The sequence below is a fragment of the Pocillopora damicornis genome, chromosome 9 (assembly GCF_964200805.1).
Source record: "Pocillopora damicornis chromosome 9, jaPocDami1.2, whole genome shotgun sequence".
In the NCBI taxonomy this organism is placed as follows: domain Eukaryota; kingdom Metazoa; phylum Cnidaria; class Anthozoa; order Scleractinia; family Pocilloporidae; genus Pocillopora; species Pocillopora damicornis.
Genome location: NC_142678.1, coordinates 1,755,448 through 1,775,420, shown reverse-complemented (window position 1 = coordinate 1,775,420; position 19,973 = coordinate 1,755,448). Strand labels below are relative to the sequence as shown.

Genomic DNA, 19,973 nt, shown 5'->3' with positions numbered 1-19,973 from the left:
GCCATTGTGGCTGCAAACTCCACTCGCTTAAATGTGAGAAGAGACGAACTCTGCAAGAAAGTTTGGGACGGTATCTGTGTGCCTGGGTCACGGCTGTACCACCTTATTCCACCAAAGCGCGCCGATTGCCACGTTTATGAGTTGCGCAACAAAAACCATGTATCACTCTTTAAATGCCGGACCGAAAGATTTAAAAAATCTTTCTTTCCAACAATGGCGTCTAACGCCCAGTCCTTGTAGTCAAGCAAACCTAAGCGTTTTTTCATTGGTATATAACTACTGACTCTTGTAATTCCCAGTCCCTTTAGACTCTTAATTTTGAAGTCAAATGTAAGATTTTCGTATTTTTTAAATATTTGAAGTATGCTTGTAAATTCACATGTATTTCACCACTTGGGTGCTATTTTTGAATACTTTTAATAAACCTTCTTCATAATATTAAAATACCCTGTTATGCTCTCCCACTGACACAGCACTAAAGTTTTTGTAGAAAATTACCTACTTTATTCATCAGCACCATTAAGAGACTGCAGGCAGGCTCGCAGGCATTAGCCCAAAACAAAAGACAAACTCAAGGTTAGGACCGTCTTCTGTCAATATTTTTGCTCTGTTACACAGTGGAACGTGGCATGTTTTGCCCATTCCATTTCCTTATTACGGTAAAATTGCATAATTTTGAACAAATTGTGGTAATACATACATTACATTTTATCCAGTTTGTTGCGTATAGTTTTACGTCAGTCATTTGTCTTCACTTATGAAGCCGTGATCATTGTAATCATCTCTACAATTGACAAACAATACTAATCAAACAAGATGTTATGTGGTGAATGACACAGGCGTACTTGGAGTAAAAGAACTACAAGTGCTTCCAAATGGAGTGGAACATACGACCTTCCGATTAGTTCTTTGAATGCTCTACCACTGAGCTATAGGAGACTCGTGACAGGCTTGGCCATTAAACTAGGTCCATGGTGACAAACTTTCGAACTACTTATCGAAAGGTTGTCGGGTCGACCCCTATTGACATCTCTCGGAGTTATTATTTTTTCTGAGTATGCTTGTATCATCTTCCATTTAAAGGCTGGGCTTAAATAATAAAATTCACCATCTTAATACAAATCAATTTTAATGTTTGGAAATGGGAAAGTTCTTCTGTCAGTACGATAATTTTGTGAAAAAATTTGAAAGGAAATTCTCGTTGTTTAATCTCTTCATAATTATTTTAGCATGTTTGAGAGATCTCTCTATATGATAGAGTTATAGAATCTACAGAGAAAGTGTTATATGTAAGATCTGACTTGTGGAATACAAGGAATCGTGAACACCGGAAACATTTCTCTAATATTTTTGTGTCAAGGAAAATAAGCCAAACGCGTGAAAAATCGTGACTGTCCGTTGTGTAAACGCTAACTAAGTTGTTCTTTTGCAGTTTTCAGAGGTGTCTGTTGGTATAACCGAGACTTATTACCACTCTTCGTTGCGAAATTGATGGTTAAGTATCTTCACGGCCAGTATTGAGAGAATTTGCGAGTTCAGTGCTAGTAAGCTTAAAAAAAGACGAGCAGAACTCGAATGTAAACCCATCTCCACCAGGTAATCTTTTGCATCTAAAACTTCCGTTAACTTTTTTGCTTTTCTCAAATGACACAAAGCCTTCGTTGTCTCCTCTTGAAAGTTGTAGAATTTGTAACCCTTCAGGTAACTGGCCTAGGAGGTCGTTCCTAACAATTGTCAGATAAGAATTTCTTCAGTAATATTGTTTCTTTTTCAGTCAAAACCATTCACTATTTGTGTTCTATTCTCATCTTTTTATTCAGAAAAAACTCTTGATTCCTTTGAAGAAGGGTGAACCTGAGCATGACTGTCGCAGCAACCTCTTACAGTATCAAGGGAACCGTATCTGGGTTCCTTGGTGATGTTCAGCAAGCGAAATACAATCGTGTTCGTGAGCTGGATTTTCGTTTGAAGAATTTAGGACCTGAGCATGTTTACGTGGCAGCTTCTTACCGTGACTTGGCGACCTTATGTATTGTCCTTGGTGAATTGCAGCAAGCAAAGGACTATCATGGTTGTGCGCTGAATATTCTTTTGAAGAATTTAGGAGCTGAGCATGTTGAAGTGGCATGTTCTTACTACGGCTTGGGAACCGTATTTCTTGCTTGTGGTGAATTTCAGGAAGCAAGGGACTATCATGGTCGTTCGCTGAATATTCGTTTGAAGAATTTAGGACCTGAGCATGTTGATGTGGCAACTTCTTACAACTGCTTGGGGAACGTATGTGGTGTCCTTGGTGAATTACAGCAAGCAAAGGACTATCATGGTCGTGCGCTGAATATTCTTTTGAAGAATTTAGGACCTGAGCATGTTGAAGTGGCATGTTCTTACCATGGCTTGGGGAACGTATTTCTTGCCTGTGGTGAATTTCAGGAAGCAAAGGACTGTTATGGTCGTGCGTTAAATATTTGTTTGAAGAATTTTGGACCTGAGCACGTTCTCGTGGCTCTTTCTTACCATGGCTTAGGGAACGTATTTCTTGCCTGTAGTGAATTTCAGGAAGCAAAGGACTGTTATAGTCGTGCGCTAAATATTTGTTTGAAGAATTTTGGACCTGAGCACGTTCTCGTGGCTCTTTCTTACTCTGGCTTGGGGACCGTATGTAGTTTCCTTGGTGATCTTGTGCGAGCAAAGGATAACTTTGGGCTTGCGCATTACATTCTTGCGAAGAGGTCGGGACCTAAAAATATAATTCTGGCAGGGTGTTACAGAAGTCTGGACAACATCTATCTTGTCATTGGTATCCCTATACAGGCAAAGGAGAGAGTGCAAACCATTCTTCGCACAAATAATAGGACTGAAAGAGCTGATTTCCCTTCTTTAAGCAAGTTCCAAACTGTGCACTCAGTCCCGCCTTATATTTTGGCCAGAGGATCCATCGCGAAGACCGCTTATCAGAGAGCTCTTGAAACGGGAAAGACATTCGATAAGCGGGCTAAAATCTTGTTGATTGGCCAAGACCGGGTTGGCAAAACTAGTGTGTTACGTTCTCTGAAAGGTGAACTATTCCGACAAGATGAATCGAGCACATTGGGGGTGCAAATAGACATGCCTCTAAAACATGTTAGTGAAAATCCATGGAAGAATTCCAAAGAGGAACAAGAAAAAAGTACCTTCCATTACAAATGTGCTCTAAATATTAGTAACCAATTATTAACTGAACCACCAAACGAAATTTACGTGGACAGCGAAGTTACGAAGAATACGGAGACTGATGAGACACAGAGAACTGAGGGAATGATCGGTGAAATAGGATCAAACCTGGGTATGTATGGTTTTTGTGTTGTTGAAAAACTTTCCGCTAGCAAATCACGGAGGTAGCACGTTACATTACCTTTTACAAGTTGCTACTAAGACCGGAAGGAGATAGCTTATCGTTGGAGTTTTAAAATTCAACACCTCGCACACAAGTAACGACGTTTTTTTAAAATAGGTTTTTACGTCGTTATTTAACCCGTTTTCTCGGCAGGTCTGCAACACATCTTTGTTTACGGCTTATCGAGTGATACCAACAACAGCTTGACATGAGTTTCACTCATGTAGATATGCTTCTAGAACAATCTTTGATCACATCATGTTATTTGTAAATCAGTATGCATGGCTAAGCTCACGACTTCATCGTAACAAGGAAAACAGCAGATCCGTACGGAATTTTTTCGAGTATTCTACAACTTTACGCGACACGCAAAATTATAATCTTACGTTTTTAAACCTGAAAAACAAGCCGTCAAAGTAAAGCAAAAGACAAAGGGGGGGAAAAAGACGGCAACGACAACCACAGCACAACAGCGAAGTATTGCTAGGTTAACTGGAGTTAATCAAAGCTAATTGTTTTTCAGAATCCTTCAATGAGGTTGGACCAAAGAGCTCACCAAAGGTTTTTAATACATTTTATTATTCATTCATATTAAAAGGTGATATTTAAGCTTTTTATGAATGGCCAACTTCCATTCCAACTTTGCGAATTGAATTGACATGTTTGTGTTTTCGGTTCAATTCAGGGAAAGCAGGATCATGACAGAGAACCGAGGACTCGGGTGAACTCAGATAAAACTTCTCCGACAAGACAAGGGGACAACGGGCATAATGAGAAGCGAAACAGTGACATGCCCGATGAAGTGGTGCGACTTACCACTGAAAACCTCTCGGGGATAGAGTCAGTGAAGGATGACGGCATTTGGCCAGTTTGCATGGATTTTGGTGGTCAAGCCATTTACCGTGCTATTCATCCTATTCTCGCTTCGCGTGAAGCAGTTTATCTGCTAGTGGTTGATCCTACCAAAGATCTTTCTGCCATAGCCCAATGTTTGGTGAAAGAGCCTGGTTGCGACGAAGTTAAGATTTCATCTCCTGACAAGAATGACACAAACCTAGATCACATTATGAGGTGGATGGACATGGTGAATTCCTTCAAACACGAAAAGAACGGCGACGTATTACCACCTGTCATTTTGGTTGGAACACGCGCCGACCTTGTAAAAGACCCCGAAATCGTGACTACGAGTGTAAAGGACATTATTTGTGACACAGCAAGAGAGTTTAGTGAACACATAATCGGAAAAACATTTGCAGTGAACAACACTCTTGCTGGTAAGGAACTAGAGGAAGAAGATCCCGAAGTTGTTGCCTTACGGAAAGAGATTCTGAAGGTTGCAGATACCTTGCCACATACAAAAGATGTGGTTCCTTTAAAGTGGCTTCAAGTGGAAAATGTAGTTCGTAATCTAGTAAGCGCGGGGACTAATTATGTCACAAGGCAAGACTTCCGAAAGAATATCTGTGACGAAATTTGCAAATTTGAGGTCGAAGATGACTATGAAGTACTTTTACAGTTTTTGCACGATCGTGGTTCAGTGGTTTATCATGGTAGGGCTGACGATCCAGATAGTCTGGTTTTTTTGAGTCCAAAGTGGTTGATTGATGTTTTGTGTCAGATAATAACGGTTGAAAAACAGAAAGAAGAGAAAACACTCATTTCTAATCTCCGCAAAGATCTTGGCAAGTACGGCATTCTTGATGCAAAACTGCTTGATTACTCTTGCACAAAACTGGGCGTTGGCGACATCAAAGAGTCTTTACTTTTTCTCATGAAGAAGTTCAACCTTCTTTGTGAATATACGGGAAAAGATGGCGGTTCCGTGTATCTTGTTCCGTGCATGTTGACCTCCACACCTGACGACGCCTTTATGCCGAACGTTTCTGTTAACTCAGGCCCTGCACCCGTTTATGTCACATTCACCACTCAGTACGTCCCTGGTGGTCTATTTTCAAGAATGGTTGTCTTTTTCTTCGAATTTGTACAAAGACGAATTGCCTGTGATCAACCAAAGCTCTGGGCAAACTTTGCTCGTTTCTTTGTGGGAGATCACACTGCAGTTGATTTTGTTTGCTACAAGCGTGTGATCAAAGTACACGTTTGGAATTACACCGATCCAAGTCTGGACCCTGTTGTGATCGAGCCTAAAGTTTGCTCAGAGGTCTTAAGGTAGGTGCACGTAAGTGAGTCATTCTATATTCGGTTGGTAACTTTTACATGAATTCCAGTTCGTGAAATCGGAAGTGGTTTTTGATGCGATGTGAATTGATCCGACAAGTTAGGGTTTTTTCATAACATCGTTAACCCTTTGATAGTGTAATGGACGTCATACTCAAGATGTTGTTTTAACGGAGGCTACAGTTTACTTCATTTCTCTCAGGTGAACATTTTGTACATTACGAACTTTCTGGAGATTAACGTATCCACGTGAAAGATTTGTAAGAAAAGATATCAACCCCTTTGACAAAAGTCTCTCCCTCTCTTTTAGCTTTTTGAAGACAAGTTTGGAGAGGCTGCACGAGGAGTGTCATTGGCTGCAAACAGTATCATGGGATCTCTGCGCTAAATGCAGTTTGTGTCCGCGCCAGTTTGTTCGTGGAACCGGAAAGTGTTATTGGCATGCGGAAGTAGAATGTTGCCATGATGATTGTGCGCATTATGTTTCCTTGACTAGAAAGCCTTTCGTTTGCTCGCGTACTCTGAGGGGTCCAACGTTTTGTCCGCCCGAGACTTGGAGTCAGGTAAAGCTAATCCAAGTTCCTTGCGATCAGGTTTTCGTTGTATTTAACCAGCGAAGGGGTTTGGAATCAGGTTTGGTCAGACCTTGATATGACACCGAGTGGCCTAAAGACTGGAAAATGATAATATTCAAAACTTCGAAGAAATACGTTCCTTTTGTTTCCTATTTGACGTTTCAGTTGATCTCAGGACTCTCAGGACTTTGCCCGAAAGCTTTTTTGTCCTCATAGTGGCCGAATTTCCCCTTTGTATGATTATTTGGAGAATACTTACACTGCGAGTAATTTATTTGCCTTTAGGTCTTGGACGATATCAATGGTAAAAACCACAATGGCAAGTCTTTACAAAGCTTTCCTCAGACTGAGGGTAACTAATTATAACTAGTTTTGCTTGAAACGTGCGCAAAGTTTTGATTAATTTTTTTCTTGGTTGTCTTACGTTTGTCACAAAAACTCAAGATTTACTGACCAAGAGGACGAAGTTATGCTTTTATTGCCCCTGTCGTCATTAGGACAAGCGAACTAATTTGATACATTGTGGAGCTTAGAGTGCGTATACACTTTATGGCCGACATTCTTAAGTTGAAGGCAAGTAGACAAGCTCATTTTCCTGTGAAATCAAATAATATCTGAGCAATGAGTGTTTTTCAAAACTCGTAGGCCCCTTGAGCCACATACTTTTGCCTTAACTAGGCTCTCAATCTGTGGAGAGGAGTGAAAGAGCTGGAGAGCAACAAACAGGTTGCGTGACCCTCACTCGTTTTGGGGTGCCTGCTTTTTTTCTCGTCTCCGATAACCGAGGGACTTGATCAGGAATGTTGGAGAATGAAACAGAACTGATGGTTTTTTATATTCCTCAGGGATCTCTTTGGCACAATGCAGTTCTGTTCATTTCGGAAAGCAAGATCTACCGCACCAGACTGGGCAATCAGTGGTTCCTGCTCAGGTTTCTCGCACAGGTAAGAGATGTCACATTTTTAGGTCACGATGGTACAGATTATAAACAATGTAAAATTCAAAGGCACGTAAGGGACTGAGTTCAAGCCGAAGATCTCCGAATCAGTGCCTCCCCTCGAGCACCCCTGCTATCAGCTGAAAGTTCATTTAAATGTTTAACCTCGAATGAACGCCCCATCTTCTACCCCCTAAAATTTTTAGAAGCCCCTCCCTTCCTACCCCCCCCCCCCACCTTACTTAAAGAGTTCTTTTGTCTCCATAGCTTTGATTTCTTTCCATTGTTTCCTCGTTTAACCAAGATTCAACGCGGTCAAGTTTGAATCCAATCATACACTCTTTATTTGCAGATTTCGAAAGACCAGAGATATACCAAGGAGGGGAGACGTTCATTCCCGAGGAAGTGTCTCTCGCAGGTATGTTAATATTCTCTAATAAAATTCTAGTTTTTCCATTCTTCCACCGCGCTCTTTTATGACATTCCTTTCAATACTCTTAGGGAAAATTTTAAAAGAAGGCATTCTAAGTAGAGATGATCACGCGGGACTGTCGAACTCCATCTCAGAAGACTGGAGGAGGCTTGGACTCCTGCTGGGTATTCGCGTGGAAGACCTTGATAACATTGATCAAAGGAGACGTGATTATTTTGATAAGGCTCATCAAATGTTACGTTTGTGGAAGGAAAAAAACGCTTCGAATGCCACGTATCGTTTTCTGTGCCAAGCATTGTGCCACGAGTGTTTAAATCGAAGAGACTTAGCTGAAAGATTTTGCTTTCGCTAAGAATACTATCCTCGTTATGAGAGTGACTGATAATTAGGAAATGGACTTCTTTCTCACCAGCGGAAGCTATGTTTATAACTTCATGTGTGTAATAAAGGGCTTTCATTGACTTTTCCATAGTAAGCTGAATTATACACGCGTTTTGATTGCTTTTTACTTTCAAACTATTGGAGGATTGACGCAAAGATGACGTCATCGTTACAAACATATGTTATTTTATCATTGTATGATGTAAATAGATTCCATGTTGCCGTGGGTCTGTACAGTAAAAGATCAAAGAAGACGTCAATATGTGGTCAGAACATCAATGACAAACTCAGTTACCGCATCATGACGTCATCTGTCATCTGTAACTTATCAGACGTACGGCGAGTGATTATAATTAGAATTATACGGATGTTTTTCCATTTATTTGTAGCCCCAAAATTTTCAGTACTATTTGCCTAATTTAATTTTTGAGCTTGGAATGTAATAATGTAAGGTATTAACATTTAAAAATAGATATTTTCTAGTCTTAAAACCCGCGAAAAACTTCACTGACAAATTTAGATAGTGTAAAAGTCTATTACGCAATTTATAAAAATACGTTAAAAAGAGTTTCGAACCATATGGAAACATCACAATTCTTCTTTGTATTAAAATGGTTTAGTTGGCCATAAACATTGGTGCAACGCAAATACATGTAGTGTTGAAAGGTATTAGGTGTAATGCGCGTTAATTAGTGTTGAATCGCATGTAAAACTCTATACTTTTTTCAATAAAATTTATTTGAATGTACGACTATAAATGGTGTGATTATAAGTAGCTTTTATGGGAAATTTATGGGAGAGCCTCTATCTAACAGCATGGGGAAATGGATAGCAAGTACGGAAGCAAAAACGACGGAGCACAATATTTTCAACGGGGAAAAAAAAAGATAAATGAAAAAATCGGACGGTATTACACAGTCGTATAATTTTTCACACTTTTCGTCGTCTTTGTTATATTTCTGTGTGAACGCAGCTTTTTATGCTACTTCCACACAAGTATGCTATTTCCACTTCGTAGTGGGCGCCCCTTTCTCGTTAACCTTAGGTTTCGCTTAGTGACCTTGACATGAAATAGTGCAAGGTCGATAACAGAACCGCTGGTCAGTTGATGGTGTATCGACGTCACCCTTAGCAACGACAAGAAACAAAAATGGCGGACGAACAAGGAGTCTTCTATCTTGAACGTATCCTTTTTGTGTGCCTTTGTACTCTCCTCCACTATTTCCCCCGCTAGAATTATGATGAAGACTCGAATGTGTGGTAAAGTGAAGTGTGTTCGCAATTGACGTGACGCAATACGCCGATAATGTCAATTTTTATTGTCGTAAAAACGTCTAGGTGATGATGTGTGTTGAGCTCAAACACTAGTGAACTGTTAATAGGCTGAGTTCATACTGCACTGAAGCAACTTTTGAGTGACTTGCCTTAAAATGGTCCTTGCTACTGTCAAAGCAGTCAAGTAAATTTGCTCAGCTTTCATTTGTAGTTTGGACAGGGTATTACAGTAGGAAAACACTGAAACTATCGGTAGTTCTTGTGGTTGTAATCTTAAACGTTTAATTTTACCTCGTAACTTGTATTGAATTTGGAAACAATGAGACAATTCTTGCAATATTTTTATCTTTAACGTTTTAATCAGAGGTGACAGTAGCGGAAGACAGTGATGACGAGTTTGCTTATGAAGAGGTAACGCTTGTGGTTTAAAGTTTTTGCCATGGTTCACAATTTTTCAAACCTGTCAGGTTTCTTTTCCAGTTGTTTCAAATGATGTGGTTGATATATTCTTTTACAGCAGAGATCTTAATCTCTGAGTGCAGATCTCAACTGTGCTTATTATTGACAAATTGAACCTCAGAGGTCAACTGTAATTAGAGTCATTGGTGAGAAAGAAGTCTGAAATTTGTAACTTTGATGGGATGCAAACATGTGCCTTGTTGACTGCCTTGAACAAATAAGCTACAGAGCCACTTGTTGGAAGCAAGTCAAATTAGAAGTCGGATTCTTTTGTTGGGAGCAAAGAACCCATTTAGACTTGCTTTGCTGCTAACTTGTGGCTCCCTGGCACTGCTGATGGTACAATGGGGTAATTTAGTATTATCAACTGAGTTAAGAACACAAATTGGCCACCATAAAGAGTTTCAAAGCTATTGCTTCGAGTGCTAGCCCTTTGTCAGAATGAAATAATGTCAGCCTTGAAACTCTTTATGGTGGCCAATTTACATTATCAACACAGATGATAATACTTAATTACCTTGTTATACTCTCCCACTAAGCAGTACCACAGTTTCTTTAGAAAACCACCCCCTTTTTCCATTGATAGTACCCCAACTAGTCTCTTGGAAACATATGTATGGGTTTAAATCCCATTGAGGCCATAATTTTTTAAAACTTCTTTTTCTACAGTGACCTAAATGTTTTGCTGTTATCCTGTGAAGATCAATCTTTCACCTGTTACCCCAAATAAAGTGAAAATATTTTTTTGTCTCCCCTTGCATTTCATATTTTGTTGTTGCATTTTTTTTAAATGAATTGTCTTACTTTGTATTGCTCTAGGTTCCCTTGGAAGATGAGTATTATGTTATAGGTAAGCATGAAAAGTTTACTTTATTTGTTCTCAGTGATCACCTGCTTCAAGTGCTTACTGGAGGTCATTTCTTAAAAATAAAAACTTGAAAAGTCTAATTAATATCTGTTAGGGTGTACATCCCACAGGGGACCTGGGAGAATTCTCAGTCTACCACATGGAATTTTCTCACAAGATTTCAAAACCCCATTAAGCTAAATTTTTGTCACAGACATAAAGCCACAGATGTACTTTTATTTATTTATTTATTTATTTATTTATTTAACAGCTTTATTGGGTACGTCTACAAGCTCAAAATGAATACATATACAAGGAAAGAGACAAAAAATGGATAGACATACGCCAAAAGGGTCAGTGCGAACGGGACATGGAGTCCCATGCGGGGCACTACCCTTAATAAAAACGAAAAAAAAAAAAAAAAAAATGAAAAATGTAAAAACTTACAGTGAAAAAGTGCTAGATAACTAAAAATCAATGAGAGGGACACGACCTAACAATTGACCACGTGCACGGACTATTAACATCAAAAACTGAACGGACAAGAGAGAACATGTGTTTTGCTACAAAAGTTTGAAAGGTGGTCGGGTTAGAAAACTTGGACGGGGGTGATAAGGTACAGACGTAGTTCCAGAGTTTAACAGTTCGGTTGAAATAGGAGGCCTGAAAGGTACTTGTACAAGTAGCTGTATGGGGCTCTTTCATAATGGAAGACATTATTGATTTATATGGATTCAGCAAAGCTTTAAGTTCTTGATCTTGTTTTTTTAAGGGGAGATTTGAGGCCAGAAAAACACATTTACTTGAATATAATAGATTAGAAATTGGGCTTGTCAATAATGTAAGAGATCTGTGTAGCCTATTGCATTTTTACAGGTGTACATATCCTATAACAGTCTCCTTCCACTGTATTTGTTTATGAGTATACAGTATTGGTATTGAATTTTCCTGTTCTGGTGACTTTGCTTCTCTGAACAGATGGAGATGAGGATTTGGAAACAGCTTTTACAACAGTGCAAGAAAAGACTAGTGATGAATTGTTAGCGGTATGTTGTAAGTTACTTGTAAATTGTGAGTTGTTAAATGGGATTGCCCAGTGTTGGTGCATGTGAAAAAAAATTTCGCATGAGATAATTTTTAAGACAGTGCACAAAAGATATAATAACCATGAGTTAAAGGGAAAAGATGTTTTCTTGTATCCTGTAAAGATATATATTCAGCAAATGTGCAGGCATGAAAGTACATGTACACATGCTAAAGTTTTGTAACTGAATGAAAAGCAACATAACTCTTGTATATGATTTAATCAACAGCAAAAGACTGAGCCAGTGAAAGCAACAGTTACAACAGTAAGTAGCATTAATTTATGTTAACTAATTACTAGAACTTTCCTGTTTTAGAGAAGGCAAATACTGGTTTCATTGTACAATTAATTCTTATTTTTTTGGCTTATTACCAGAGACCAGAGATTGTGGAAGATTTTGTGAGGAATTTTCTTGTTAAAATGGGAATGACAAGAACACTAGATTGTTTTCAGACTGAGTGGTAAGCTGAATATTTATACAACGACAGATTAATCAGTAATCTTCGTTTAGAATTGGTTTTTGATTGATTGCTTCCTTTTTAAAATGTGCTAGGGAATTTAAATCTTCAGTTATGACACTGAGTGGTAAGCTGAATATTTATACAAGGACAGATTCATCAGTAAATTCTTACTTTAGAATTGGTTTTTAATTTTTGACTTTTTTTAAAAATATGCTTGGGAATGTAAATCTTGGGTTGTGTCATTGAGTGGTGAGCTGAATATCTGTACAAGGACAGATTTGTCAGCAATCTTAGTTAAGAACTGGTTTTTGATTATTGCTTTTTTTTAAAAATATGTTTGGGTATGTAAATCTTTGGTTGTAACACTGAGTGGTGAGCTGAATATTTGTACAAGGACAGATTTGTCAGTAATCTTAGTTAAGAATGGGTTTTTGATTGTTGCTTTCTTGTGAAATATGCTTGGGTATGTAAATCTTGGGTTGTGACACTGAGTGGTGAGCTGAATATTTGTACAAGGACAGATTTGTCAGTAATCTTAGTTTAAAATTGGTTTTTGACCATTACCTCTTTTCAAAAATATGTTTGGTTATTTAAATCTTTGGTTGTGACACTTTTAGGTATGAGTTGTTGCAAAAAGGATTACTTAATGAAGAAGATGTGAGAGTTGTACCAGACATTTATGTGAAGTAAGTTAGTGTAAATGCTTTGATTACAAGGAGTGACTAACAACCAAATTCTCCTTACAACATCAACCCTGAATCAATCAATAAGGTTACATGAATAAAGGAAATGATCATTAACTAAAGAAGCTTTTGATTGTCAAACAAATTCTCCCTGTCAGCACCTTTGCAGATGTATTTAGAAAGGTATGGAGAATTTGCATGCTGATGTTAGTGGGTAAACTGGTTTCATGTTAATGTCCTCTGATCAGTCCACCCTTTAATATCATATGTTCTAAAATTTCCCATATGTTTGCAGCATGCAAAATTTATGAATCAATCAATTTAGGATTAATTTATGCATTAGAGCTCTTTCATCAAGACTCAATTTTAAAGCATATGGCTGTACAGTACTTCTCCTTTGAATCTTTAACAAATGAGATGCATGTACTGTGCAATACAGTGAAGTTGTTACAAATGACATATACACAATAATAACATAACCGAAAAATTTTTGCGGTATTTATTTTTGTAGAAACCAGCAGTTGGATGACATGGTGTCTACTCTCCGTCAAGAAGTAAATAAATTCAAGGAAGCTGCTGAGTAAGTAAACTCCCCCCCCCCCCCCCCCCAGCTTCCTAAATAAACTCTTTGTTGAAAATTATCAGTTGAGGCAGGTTTGTGTAAGAAACTTTTACCTACTTATTTCCTAACCCCTCTTTTTACTTGGCAGAAAGGCAAAGCAGACATTTGTCAGGTTGAAAAAAGAAAGAGATTTTCATCGCATGCACCACAAGAGAGTTGTTCAAGAGAAGAACAGGCTTATTACTGACATTAAAAGGTACCTTATTACATGTACTTGTTTAAACCAACATAAAAGTAGCTTGTATGTATATTGCTGAACATTGCAGTCAGATGTGAGACACATGCAGGTGGGTTGCTATTTGTCAGCTCTGCACTAATTCCCCAAGAAAAATATTAAAGGAATAAAAACATTCAAAGCAACTTTTGTTACTTTCAATTTACCAAAACAATGACATCTTGGTAGAAAACTTTGAAAGTAAACAAAATAATGGAAAGAAAAACAGAATATTCTTTAACTTAAAGTTAACCAATTGCAGGTATTCTGTTGATTGATTTCTTTGATTTGAGCTATGCTTTTGTGGTTATTTTATACTAGATGTGAGACAATTAGATCCAACCACTTAAAAGCACAATGCTAGGCTGTGATTTTGGCTGCCTCGTAAATGTTGTAACAACTGCACTTAGGCATAAGTCTGACAGCTTTGTTTCACTGCTAACATGAGTTATGAAAATATCTCAAGCCAGTCACTTCTGATTTTTCTGATAAGTTTGCAATTTACAGTACTGTAACAATGCTGTTCAGTACTGTAACAATGCTGTTTTGTGTCTTAGACTGAAGAAGCACTATTCCTCCTATGAGCCCACCCTTCAGACTCTGAAACACAAATACGAGGTACTGTAATTGTACTATTAATAATAATTATATTTAAGCTTTTATCAATATTTGAATTCAATTTTGAAAAGACTTTACAAGTCGATTCCTCATTTAGAATTGAACAGCTTTCAAATACAGTGATTTCCTTTTCTTTTTTAAAAAAATGTATCTATTTATTTTTAATTTCCTGCAGGTGGCCATGAAGGAGAAAATGTTGACCAAACTTGAAAGAGACAGAGCAGTTGGACAGGTCAGTTGTGACATTGTTTTTTTTTTGTCTCATATAGCAGTGTCAAGTTATTTTGACCTTTTTTAATATTCTCATGTGCATTGTCTACAGTTTATGAAACTCTTTTGTAAAGTGATTTACCCAACCCCTTTTTTTTTCTTTTAGATGACTGGGCTTCAGACAACTCTTCATCAAGTTGGAGGGAACCAATCAGAGGTCACTCAAGGTTTGTGATGTTAAAAATGAAAGCGTTAATTTACCAATCTGTCATGAAGGGGTTCTTGTCTCAAGAAACTGCACTTACACCTTGTGCAAAACAGGACAAAAACAAATCAAGCTGGAAAAACAAGACCTAAAACAAGAAAAAAAAAACCGCTCTTGACAAAGAACTGCATACTGGATGTACAAGGATAGAAGGATAGTACCATTGCATGAGAACTCACCCATCCCTGTTGTGGCCTGGGTTCGATTTTCAGACCCACACAACATAAAAGTAACTTGAAGATTGTGTGAAACTTTGTTATCAGTTCACTTCCCTGCTACGGGTTTCCTTTTTTTTTTTTTTTTTTTTTCCGGTTCTTTGGTTTTGTACACTGGCTACTTAAACAAACCCTCCAACTTCAAATTTAAGTGGGAAACACTGGACAACGAGCTACCCATGGAAGTGCTAATGCTAAAATCTAAATTATTTTTTATTTTAATCTTGTTTTGTTCAACTGAAGGGGGAGAGGTTCAGAAAAAAGTGTCACAGTATCGCCCCTCAGCTGGACGCAGAGATGAAGCTGATCCTCATCTGATGGTGCAGAGTAAACATCCAAAGGTATATTTTCACTAAAACAGGACCCTTTTTTCGGAGTTAGACAATTGGATAATGATAAATACTTTATGAAAGGCTCCACAACATTAAAATTAGCAGACCACAAAAAATCGAGACGATGGGACTGTACATGTATAGTATGTCAATATTAACAAGAGAGCTGTTTCAGAATCTCGTTTACAGCTAGTGAGATAATGCAGACCTGTATGGTCTTGGGTCTTATGACTCGCTGATCCTTTAATTATTCTGTTGATATACTCACGACTGTCTGTGGACGTGTTGAGTTGAATTAGACGGCAATAATTATCTTTAAGAGAATATTCTCTTGTTCTTTAGCAGTTAACTAAATACATTTTCTTCCTGATGTTCGCGTCACCTTACAGAGCTACTGTATGTGCCCTTACAATGAAAATTGACGAAAATGTTTCATACTGCAAGGTACAAAATGTAATTCTTGTTTAATTTCAGGATTCAGAATTCCCTGCTGACAGTCGAGTCAATCCTCAGCTTGCACATCACAGGGGCCCGTCTGCGCATTTGACTCGTTCAGGTGGCTTTAGATTGACGCATACCATCAGTGCTCATAACCTACCAGTCAGCGGGTAAGAACTTTCTCATGGCAATATGTAATCCACTGCCGAAAGTGTTCCGGGGTGGAATAGTTTTTCTTTACTCTGCTCTGTGGTTAGTCAAGAAAAGTCTTACGCCATGTCTTAACCAATCAGATGCAAAATTATGAGGTCGTGGGAGACTAGTACTACCACGACGAAGGGAACCACCTTTTGTCAAACACGCCAATCGCGTGCTCATCTCGTTAACTTGGTTTTATAGTACAGGGACGTGTGATTTTGTCACTCAAGGCTGCTCCTCTTAATGCTTCTTCAATAATCCTCAACCGAAAAGCAGCCTCTGGTATCGTTCCTCGTTTGCAGTATTAGAATTCTTATGTTTAAATTTCTGGTTTCAAGCCTTGACACATCTCTTGGTTCCTTTTACAGACTTGCTCTGCATCCTAGAAAACAAGTGTTGGCCACAGTCAGTGATGACTGGAGCTGGAAGATGTGGGGTGTGCCAAGGTGAACTGCCTTTTCGGGCATCATCAATTTTGTAATTTTTTTGTCGTCGAAAATGGAATTCTGTGAGCAGTGCTCCTTAAAAGTACAGAGTCGATGGTACTGCGCTGAAAATAAACGAATACTCAATCGGGTTGCAAACGCGTCGACCCGAAGAAAACCAATACACTTTTATGTCAACGCATTAGCCACCGCGTTTGTGGACAACTGTTTGCGTATGCGGAAAACTTCGATTCATAGGCGCATGAAGCTTGTATAAAGTGATGTTTATTTACGTGCACTGAAAGAAGAAATTATCTTTAAACTCTTCGAATAACAGTTACCCTGTTTCAGAGGGTTTTTCGTTCTCTCTAAAGAGATCTGAGTCCTTCACGGTTTTGGAGAATCCTTTAGAATTTTCATCGCTCTCAAAATATGTCTTCGTAGTACAGTCGGTGGTAGCGCCAATTAGTATGTGGTTGAAGGACCCGGAATTTTCTTGGGCTTTTTTTTGTGCAATTCCATGAACCACAGCTCACTTGGAAGGGTCGTTTGTTCTCTTAAATGTTATCCACCGTCAAAAAATGTTATCTGTTTTATTCAATTTTGAAATTTTGTTTCAGTGGTGACATCATTATGACAGGTGAAGGACACAAGGATTGGCTCTCCGACTGTGACTTTCACCCCGGGTATGACCTGACAATTGAGTTATTTATCTTTTTATTTCTTATTTCCACGTTTTACTTTTATTTTGAGTTGGAATTTCGTTGTTAACCAAGTAAATGGAGTGTGATAGAAGCTGCCTGAAGAAAAAAAGCAATGTTAAATGATGATACTACTTTGACAGGCGATATAGAAAATGATAGGTGCTGGACGTGCCTCTAGTTGGAAGCATAGAAAATTTGTTGAGTGTTTCGTGGGAGAACAAGTGGCCTAATGGTCGGTGCGCTGAACTCTGGGTTGAGGGGTCTGGGTTCGAAACTTGGCCGGTCAATGTAAACACTTTACTTTCACAGTAAAAACTTCTTAGCTCGCGCTCACGTAAATGCACTTGCGCTGCGCATGCACTGCTGGCCGTATAACCAGTCCCCTTTTCATGAGCCGTGTTGTCTTTGCAGGGGCGCTCGTCTGGCCACTTCATCCGGTGATGGGACAGTTAAGATCTGGGATTTTTCCAAAGCGGAATGTGTGCTGACCTTCACTGACCACACCCATGCGGTGTGGGGCTGTTCCTGGCACTCGTGTGGTGATTTTCTGGCTTCGTGTTCCATGGATAACACCTCTAAAGTCTGGGATGTCAACAGGTAATTTCTCACTCCTCTAACTTACGCTGCGACATAGTAATTACCGTAAAGTTTAAGCTTTCAATATGGAATAGATTTTGTGGCAAGACTAATGATACTAGCTGCAAAACTAAGGGTTTAGGCAAAAAAACTATCTTGGCTGATTGGAAGTACTTCACGCAAACTTCAAAATGGGGGCTTGAGAAGCAATTCGCAAAGGTTGATTAAACTAAGGCTTACAATCAAGAAATAGACGTACCCTAACCCTTTAACTCCCAAGATCTCCTTAGTAATTCTCCTTACTGTCTGCCAAACGATTCTCATTATATTAGTTAGAAGAATATGGTATCGAATCAGTTAGTAATCCCACAATTGAAATTTCTCTCTATTCCCATCACTTGTCTGTATGATATTGTATAGATATAGTTAGGAGAAATTCTGTTTTGGTCACGCATGGGAGTGAAAGGGTTAAAGTGATTTTTGAGAAAAGTTTTGCTTGACAGAAAGTCAAAATTTTTTCCTTGTCACAGTGAGCGCTGCCGACACACTTTGCGCGGTCACGCTGACTCTGTAAATAGTATAGTGTTCCTTCCATACTCTAACACGTTGCTGACCTGCTCTGCTGATAAAACGCTCTCTTTGTGGGACGCCAGAACGGTAAGGAAATTTCTTTGTTTATATTTATTTATGAACAAGTAACACGCAAAGGCAACTTAAAGATCAGGCTTACATGCAAGTTCGTTCCTCCGGTAGGCGAGCGGAGTTACCCAACTCGACACGGTAGAATTTGTAAGAAGTTCGCGATGTATTTGTGAAGCAATGATGGTGAGAGCTATAATTTGCACCGTTGTTTGCGATCCTTCGCACGCCTCCTAACCAGTTATTGTCGGAGCGTGAAGAATTTCTGCCATTGCTTAAAGAACTTAGCAGTTCGGCCAAACAATATCTCTCTGTTCTCTTAACTGACCGGTTTAATTTTAAGGGACATGAAGTTCTTGCTAGCTAACTGAATTCTTGCAATGTACTTCATTTAAATGATTATTCAGTTGACGTTGCCCTGCACCTTAAACTTTTCACGGAAAGTTCATGACGTGGCTTGCTTTCCTTAGGGACTCTGCGCTCAGACGTTTTACGGACACATGCACTCCTGCAATCACGTGGTGTTTAATCTGAAGGTAAGCGGATACAGATTGATTGTATTTCTATGCTCTATACGATTGGTATTATAATCAGATAATTAGGGTTACCAGAGACATTTTACTGAACTCTATCAAATCTTAAAGTTCTTTAACCCAAAGGACTAAAAACGCAACCATACTAAACCACAAGCCTTCCCCTATCCTCTGCGTACTTTCCTCGATTTCTTTTTCAAGACTGTAGGTGATAGCTTTCTGCAACATTTTATTTTGCAAATTTAAGATAGTCCACAGAAAGGTATAGCCGCAAAACTCCAACGCCAGATGGCACGATCTGTTGTTCTAAGCGGACAACTGTAAGAGGGTAATTGTTCTTGTTTTGCGCTATTACAAAACCGAGAAAACGGGAATAGTTTTGGACCTGGTTGTTCAAAGGGTGGATAAAATTATCCACTCGATAAATCACCACCCAGTGGATAACGCAGTGGTTTTTGTTAACAAATACGCGAGGTAGTGATTTATCCGTCGGATAAAGTTTTCTGTCATTTGAACGAGTAGAGAAAAAAATTACATTGTTGTTGCCAGGTTCCCGATAGGTTTATTGATGGATTCTTCGTGGAAAAAGAAAAAGAAAATACAAACAGACCAAAAACTTACACACACACAAACAAATATACAAATTATATATTCTCCCAGGATTAGGTTGTATAATAATTAAACCCCATTTTTGAACGCTTCTCAGGGTGATACCGTTGCCTCGTGTGATGCATATGGTGTTGTCAAAATGTGGGACGTGCGAACTGTGGCCTGCATGAAAACTGTAGATCTCGGGCCCCACCCGGCCAACCGCCTAGACTTTGACCCTAGCGGCACAGTCCTTGGAGTCGCAAGTAATGATGGGACGGTCAAGATGATTGAAGTGGCGACAGGCCAGGCTCCTGAGCTCACTGCGCATGAGGATGCAGTACAAAGTGTATTGTTTGATCGTGTAGGAGAGTTCTTGGTTAGCGGTGGATCAGACGGAACTGTACGAATATGGTCATAGAGCGAACATCGAAAATCAACTTGTAACTACTGTATATAATTTTCGATAGTCGCTGATAATAACTGAGATATCTGCACTTAAGAGGACTGTTTCCTTTGTAAGCGGCTAACAGTAAATTGTTGTCATGTTTACAGCACGTTGAAATAAAAACCGTGCCCAGTTTAGTGAACTTGATTTCAAAGGTGATGTGATTAAAAACACGGCAGGCTATCAAAGGCGATATATCTTTATATTGTTGTTGTGTTGCACGGAGTTTTTTAAAATAAATATATTGGTTTATTGCGTACGA

At 38.8% G+C, this 19,973-nt stretch overlaps 2 protein-coding genes across 3 annotated transcripts; both read left to right on the top strand.

Moving 5' to 3' along the window:
- Positions 1 to 1,432: 1,432 nt before the first annotated feature.
- Positions 1,433 to 8,625, top strand: LOC113680972 (uncharacterized). 2 transcript variants are annotated; one of them, XM_089182935.1, is made up of 9 exons: positions 1,433 to 1,596; positions 1,821 to 3,322; positions 3,897 to 3,934; positions 4,059 to 5,542; positions 5,862 to 6,114; positions 6,412 to 6,478; positions 6,972 to 7,070; positions 7,416 to 7,481; positions 7,565 to 8,625. In XM_089182935.1, the coding sequence occupies exons 2-9, from the start codon at positions 1,861 to 1,863 to the stop codon at positions 7,846 to 7,848; spliced, it is 3,753 nt and encodes a 1,250-aa protein (XP_089039061.1). In that variant the 5' UTR covers positions 1,433 to 1,596; positions 1,821 to 1,860; the 3' UTR covers positions 7,849 to 8,625. The 2 variants fall into 2 exon arrangements, with proteins under 2 accessions (XP_089039061.1, XP_089039062.1); XM_089182936.1 differs by lacking the exon at positions 6,412 to 6,478.
- A 344-nt stretch (positions 8,626 to 8,969) lies between these two features.
- Positions 8,970 to 19,973, top strand: LOC113681095 (sperm-associated antigen 16 protein). Its single transcript, XM_027198165.2, has 20 exons — positions 8,970 to 9,061; positions 9,517 to 9,563; positions 10,431 to 10,461; positions 11,437 to 11,504; positions 11,772 to 11,807; positions 11,918 to 12,003; positions 12,621 to 12,689; positions 13,198 to 13,266; positions 13,397 to 13,504; positions 14,080 to 14,140; positions 14,316 to 14,372; positions 14,517 to 14,577; positions 15,074 to 15,171; positions 15,637 to 15,770; positions 16,167 to 16,244; positions 16,844 to 16,909; positions 17,339 to 17,524; positions 18,034 to 18,160; positions 18,613 to 18,678; positions 19,382 to 19,973. The coding sequence occupies exons 1-20, from the start codon at positions 9,028 to 9,030 to the stop codon at positions 19,682 to 19,684; spliced, it is 1,785 nt and encodes a 594-aa protein (XP_027053966.2). The 5' UTR covers positions 8,970 to 9,027; the 3' UTR covers positions 19,685 to 19,973.